Raw genomic sequence first — 6,655 nt, forward strand, 5'->3', positions numbered from 1 at the left:
ATACATGCAAAAGTGATATCTCTTTCATTTTGTATGAAACATATTACAGTCCTAATTCAGACCAGCATCTGTTGTCACGACAGTACTTGAACAGATGTAATAGCTTTTAAGCAAGTACCTAAACCTTAGCACGTGTTTAGTTTAGAAGTTCTTGTGAATCACAGCAGGTAGAGGTAGACAGCATAATGGTGAGAGTAATCTGTCTCTCAAAATTCTTGTTATTTGAGATAGGAAAACCAAAATCCCTTCCCGAATTAACATGTTGTGATTTTTATCATAGCATTCTTTCTATTAAATATCTTACCTACAAGTGTTACCGTATAAGTTCTTCCAGCAATGATTTAGCTGAATTACACACAAATGTACACTGCAGACTCTCAATTCCAAAAGACGCGGTACTTTGGTACACGTCTGGAACAAGAATAACTTCATCTGAATCTTTTTGAATTAGTAACAAATATAAAATGCACCATGAAACAAGTTACCATGAAGTTAAAGGAGTTAGCCTACATCTACAAGAAAAAGGTTGAGCTTAGATCAATTGGAGTCAATAGTTGTACCAGCACTGGGAATGCCTCATCCACTGAGATTGATGTAGCCCAGCAGAGCACCCCCTGCAAGAATTGCCTGCACAAACAGTCATTTCATGTCTCCAGCCGTGCACTTCTATCCTCTTGTTGGAGATCAGTGTTCCCACAGGAGACATGAAAGAGCATGTTCTAAGAATGCTCTCTGTCTGCTTCAGCACAAAGCGGGTTGGCTTAGTTCAGACAGCTCTCTTAGTAAATTAAGTCATCTTTTGTACCAAACTGGATGGGGGGTGTTCAACCATTAGTTTAGATGGGACAAAGCTGACTAGTGTCAGCCACAGGGAGTTACAAACAACAAGAGATGACAACATCTTCAGCCAGAACAGCCATTTTGTCAGTGAAAGTCTGACCCATGTGTCTGACGTGATCACATATCTAGCCAAGGTGCAATTTGTACTAGCTTGATTTGCACTGGCATAGTGAAAGCATCCCCGTCCCACATTCCGTCCCCCACCCCACTCTTCCTTCAAAAAAACCCAAAAAAACCAAAACAAACCAAAAACACAAAGCTGTATTGCTGCAGTTCCCTGTTACAACTTATGTAAAGGCCATGTGCACTCCTGGGTACAGGTAGAGCCATTTGAGAAAACACTGCCCAGAGCTGCTTTTTTACCAATGTCCAGCTGCAGGTCCTTTTGCTGTCGCTGCTGAGCCAAAGTTGTGTGAGGAGTCCTTAGCCCATTTCAGTACACGTGGTAAATTAATTCTAGGTATCTGCTGATATTGCATGTACTCAGACTAGGAATACTCACTAATGGGTCTAATTTTACTAATAGTAAAAAAGTTTCAAGAGGTATTTAAAGAGTTTATTAACAGGCCTTGTGAGAGAACAAACCTTATACTGCTTCCTGTAGTACTTTTTGTGGAAATCCCTAATGCAGACTCTTCGAATCTGTGCTGCAAAGTGGTAAAATTTCATAAGTACAGCCCGCTGTGGAAAACCCTGGCAGAGACAAGGCATGCACGCAGAGCTGAGGCTTTTTAATCTTCATTATATACCTGCAGCAGTTTATTACAGAGCTATTGCAGTTCTGCAGAACAGTTTTTTCTTCCCCGTGCAGCATGTGGTGGTGAAAGGTTGTTGTTTTGTTTTGTTTTTTTTTTTATCTTGAGAAATAAACTGGAGTTGAGGTCTTCCTGGCTTGGGTTTTTTTCTGGTCATGGGCTCTTAAGTCTCCCCCCAGCAGTAGGTGCCCTGACTTTGCTCCACCCTTCAGCAGTCCATGTAAATCGGGAGCAGGCCAGGGCGTTCCAGCGTGGAGAGATGGTCCCTGCCTGTCAGGACCTCAGTGAGGGCTCAGCAACCGGTACAATTGGGAACTATGTCTTTTCGACGGTGTTATAGGCTGGGCAGAAAGACAAAAGTTTCATCCACCCTCCTTTCTCCTGCTCCTGTTGCGGTGCGTGGTGTGCGGACTGCTGCGTGCAACAGCCTTCAGTGACGGGCTTTGGACCTCTTCCCTCTGCTCAGGCTTTCCTGGAGGATCTCACGGTATTTCGGGCTGCAGGAAAATGCACTGGAGAAACCACATTAGGTAAGGCTTCCTAAGCTGTCAGGGACCTTCTCTAGCCGAGGATGCTTTTCCTTTTAGCAGTGCTTTTTTTGTTGATAAAAGGCCAGGAAGCTGAAAGGGGAGAAATCTACCTGGAACTGTGGATGACGTGAACGCTAGTGTTTTCCTCTTGCCTTTGCTGCTTTCGTAACTCCTGGCAACAACCTAGTTATGGTAAAGAAATGCACAGGAAGGGACATTTTTGACTGGTTGTCAGCCAGAAAAGTATGGAATCTGTAACCTTCTGGAAGCAAGACTAATCTGTATGTCCCTGTTCTCTGCCCCCCCCTCCCCCCGTTTTCACGATTAATTCGAGATTTTTTATGTGTTAATTCGAATTACTGCTGGCATAAAATATTTATATTATCAATGGTTGATAAAACTTGGGAAAAGGTTTTCCCTTCCCCTCGCCCCTCCCCGCCCCCGTCTTCATTTTGGTGTTTGTGTCTTATTGGCACAAATTTATTTCAGCTCTTTTTTTTTTTTGTAGAATTCTTTTCACTGTGACTCTGGTCTGGCAGGCCGTTCATTTAAGAAAAGGTAAGGAAAATTTCGGTTTCACGCCGCCTTCCCCTGTTTCTCAGGTACATTTACAGTATACATTGCTTCATTACAAGCTATCTTTCTCCATATTTGCACTTCTTGTCAAGGCCCTGAAAAAGAAGAGCGTGAAGAAGATGTGAAAAGTCTCAATGTCACAGCGCAAAAGCAGCAGCCCAAGAACGAAGGGACTATCATAAATGCTCTCAGTGACATGAATCAGAGTTACGAAAGCAGAAAGCAACAGAATTCCAGGGCATTGGTACCTTTCACTGGGATTACAGAGAGTAGGTAACATATATTTAAATAATGTCATAAAAACTGTTTTTTAAAATATTGGATCACAGTAATGCCTTGACTGCTGTCCTGGAAAATTCCAGCCTGTTGTTTTTCTGTGACTGTTTATTTAAATTATTCCCGTGGCCACTTAGGAAATGGTGATAAAAATTTAAGGTAGAACGACGATCTCTTACGTGCAAAAAGTGGAAACGGAAAACAGGGACGGATGCTAGGAATTTGCAAAAGTCTTTGGAAAACTCATTTTTTAAAATTCACCATATTTCGTGACCAAAAATTATTTAATTAAGAAAAAAAAAAGCTTGATCTGTCTGAACGCAACAGTACCAACAGAAAAAAAAAAGGGGGGGGAGGAACCAAACAAGGACAGACATGTTTCTTCCCACCTATGTAAACTATTATGTTGGTACTCAATCCGAGGATTCTGAGAAAGGCTTGAGGAGTGAGGAGGGAGCAACCCCCTCCTCTCTTAAAATTAAGCAAGTCTTCCCAGTAACAAAGCTTCCTTTCTTCAAAAATAAGCACCGCTTCCCGGTAGCAATGCCCCGTTTCTTAGCGTGACTGAAACCTGCTTCCGTCAAAGTGAAATATTTCACTTGAATGCACGCTGCTGCTACGGGACTTGCCAAACATTTCTTCTTGACCGTCCTGTAATCCCTAGTAGTTTGCTTCTAATCCTTAACTAAACAAACTGGGTTTAGCTGAACAAACACTTTTAACAGGCAGATAATTTTATTGTCTCTACAGACAATAAAACTAGGTATCCTTAAGATCCTTTGGCAACCGGAGAGAACTGAGAGAACAAGTGAGGAAAAAGGGAGGTTCTGAGCCCCTGGGATGCTTGGTAACCTCTCTACTATTGCCCTCCAGGTAAAAAACTGAACAGACACTGCTGCCAAAATGGAGGGACCTGTATCCTAGGGGCTTTTTGTGCCTGCCTAAAGCATTTCACTGGCAGATACTGTGAACATGATGAGCGGCAAAGGTAAAAACCAGAATAAAAACAGAGACCGTGCTAATGAGCTGCTCTGGATGGTTTTCTTCTGTGGCGGGCTCAGGGGCGTACCAAATGTCTCCCTTGTCCTTGACAGCAACTGCGGCAGCATTGCTCACGGCGCCTGGGTGCTGAAGGGCTGTTGGCTGTGTCGGTGCGGCTATGGTACTCTGAACTGTCTCTCAGAAATAGTGCACGGTAACTGTGGTAAGGAATGGCGTTAAATCAACCATTTTTATCTTGTAACAGAATTGCCTTCTGCAGAGGTGGGGCACTCGGATGTTGTATGTGCTCTATTTATACTTCTGCAGTGGCCTGCTTTGCTTCAGAGGATGCATTAGTGAGACAGTCAATAATAACTGCTCTTGCCTGTATTGCACATCACATAAAATACTTTGAGATCTTTATAATCCTGTGCAGTAGGAAACTTCCCCCCATTTTGATTGAAAATTACAGGGATAAAATGTTTCTCTGTTCTGCAAAACCTGCACGTCTATGACCTGTCACCTAACCAGGACAGTTTGCACGACTAAACTACATTCAAGCATACAGAAATCTTTCTTAGATGAGGAAAGAGAAAAAACAGTAGCATAAGCTGGTGTGGTAGTAAAAACCAGTATTACAGTAGAGGAACAAATACGGAAAACTTGCATGTTCTTGCATAAGCTTCGTAGCAGATAAACGGCGGAAAAGAAAACTAGTCTGAACTTTATCTTAAGATCTGTATCTTAATATTCAAAATATTCTTGTACAGAGTTCTAAGATTGAGTACACTCCACAAAAAATACATAGCCGTAGTCCTGATCAGTGCAAAGTAGTAGCACCCAGTCTCCTCAAAAGCACTATATTACTTTAAGTCAAGTCTTATACATCAGCCTGTGAAAATCCCTGTAAAAATGATTTGAGTATTTTTGAAAAAAGTGTACCAGCAAGCATAAATCATGAAGGATTTATTTACAGGTAATTATTTTCCATGGAGAACTGGCTACTGAAGTCCAGAGTATTTCAGTACTCTGAGATGACTAATATGAGTTTAATATTATTTTATCTCCAGTGGCAAAGTTAGCGCAAAATATTCTTGCCCTTCTCCGTCCCTGATGTCTCAATCCCACCCTGTGCTGTAATATACTTTCCTTCAGTTGTGCCAACATCACTTGTTAGCAGGGTAAGAAAACGTCAGACCTTAATAACTTCAAGATTCATTTGCACCCCAAGGAACTGCCAGCCTTTCCTGACCAGATTCCAATCTGAGTAGCAGTGCGTTGAAGCTGTGACTCCTGAGTTATACCACCAACTCGGAAGCAAATAAAAATTTCAACCCTTGAGCCTCCTAGTCCCCAGGATATGTCGTACTGTGCCACAAGTCCAAAGAAGTGAAATGCAAAAAAAAGGTTACATTCCTATCTTTACAACCACAAGGAAAAAAAGAAGAAAAAAAAAAAAAACCCAAACCAAAAAACCCCAACAAACAAAACAAAAACCACAAACCCCACCAAAACCACTTTTGTCTTGAAGTCTTCTGCTTTGACTAATTTAGGGTGGCACCCAACTTGCTTGTTAAACTCTTCTGAAGAGTTAAATGTTCAAGTTCCCTTGGGTGTTTGCCTTTGAATCAGCTCTCTTGTTTGTTTCCCATTACAGGGGCAAAAGACCTAACAGGCCTCGCCAGGCTCAGGAATAGCAGTCTACCGCTTACTACTCTCGAGCTCAGTTTAACAAAGGCAATAAAGGTGGCAATGGAGAAGCATTTGCTCATCCTCTGAGCAGAGACTCGGTGGCTTTCACATGCATGAGGCTTTCTGCTTGTGCCAATAAATGAAGCCCCTTTTTGTTAAAGGAAGGGTTAAAAGGCTACACGCAGCCTTGAGTGCATACCTCTTGTGAAGATCCTGCTCTTCCTTTTGCTTGGTATTTACTTTTGATTATTCTGAGATTAATGCCTGCAAGAGCTGATAAGTGCTATCAGTTGCTCCTCAAACGATCATTGATGGGACATCTCTCCCCTGAGAATAGCCTCTTTGATTGGCTTTAACAGCTGATACCTTTAACTTAAGTACCTGTGAGTTGTTGGAGGACTTCCAAAGCATGTTGAAAACCCTTATGCTTTAAAACTGACATATTTTAGTCATTAACGATTTTATTTTCTTGATATGTTTTTAGAGCTTAAATCAGAAAAGGAGGAAATTACCAGACTACATTCCAATGGGCTAAGATTACAGCAGACCGTGTGTGCACTCGCTTGCCTGCTCACTGTACTCCTGGAGCTCTGCTGCTGGCAGTTGTGAAACTGGACAAAGGGAAATATCTTAGGGTTGATGTAACCCTCACCGCGAGTCGTACAACTTTTTTCTTCTGTGAGATACAGAATACGCTTCTGCCTACATGTTGGAGGCAGATTACAATATATTAGTTAACGCTGAAATGCTTGGGTTATTATAAATTCAGATTATATGAATGTGAAGTATTTATTATTATAATATTATTTTATTACTGCTATCAATGTCCGATTCTAACAATTCTTAGTTCTAAAGTACTGTTCTTCCAGTGGAAGCAAAAAAACCCGCAATGTTCTATGCCTTAAGTATACTAAATTATAGTAATTTCTTTTGTACACAGTACAACTACTTTAACAAATAAAGCTGATTTCATTTCTGAAGAGCTTTTATGTTTGGCTTTATTTA

General features: G+C 41.4%; 1 protein-coding gene across 1 annotated transcript; it reads left to right on the forward strand.

The window, feature by feature from the left end:
* The first annotated feature begins 1,985 nt into the window (after positions 1-1,985).
* On the forward strand, positions 1,986-6,347 carry LOC128902796 (cryptic protein-like). The gene is made up of 6 exons (XM_054186365.1): positions 1,986-2,125; positions 2,634-2,683; positions 2,794-2,970; positions 3,851-3,965; positions 4,072-4,181; positions 6,135-6,347. Exons 1-6 carry the CDS (start codon positions 2,103-2,105, stop codon positions 6,257-6,259), a joined length of 600 nt encoding a protein of 199 aa, XP_054042340.1. The 5' UTR covers positions 1,986-2,102; the 3' UTR covers positions 6,260-6,347.
* The last annotated feature ends 308 nt before the right edge of the window (positions 6,348-6,655 follow it).

The sequence above is a fragment of the Rissa tridactyla genome, chromosome Z (genome assembly GCF_028500815.1).
Source record: "Rissa tridactyla isolate bRisTri1 chromosome Z, bRisTri1.patW.cur.20221130, whole genome shotgun sequence".
Taxonomy (NCBI): domain Eukaryota; kingdom Metazoa; phylum Chordata; class Aves; order Charadriiformes; family Laridae; genus Rissa; species Rissa tridactyla.

Bases quoted from the DNA above. Each gene is read 5' to 3' on its own strand.
- LOC128902796 (XM_054186365.1), top strand. From the start codon at position 2,103: ATGCACTGGAGAAACCACATTAG. The intron at 2,126-2,633 runs GTAAGGCTTCCT...TTTTTTTTGTAG, and splicing joins CACTGGAGAAACCACATTAG to AATTCTTTTCACTGTGACTC. The intron at 4,182-6,134 runs GTAAGGAATGGC...ATATGTTTTTAG, and splicing joins AATAGTGCACGGTAACTGTG to AGCTTAAATCAGAAAAGGAG.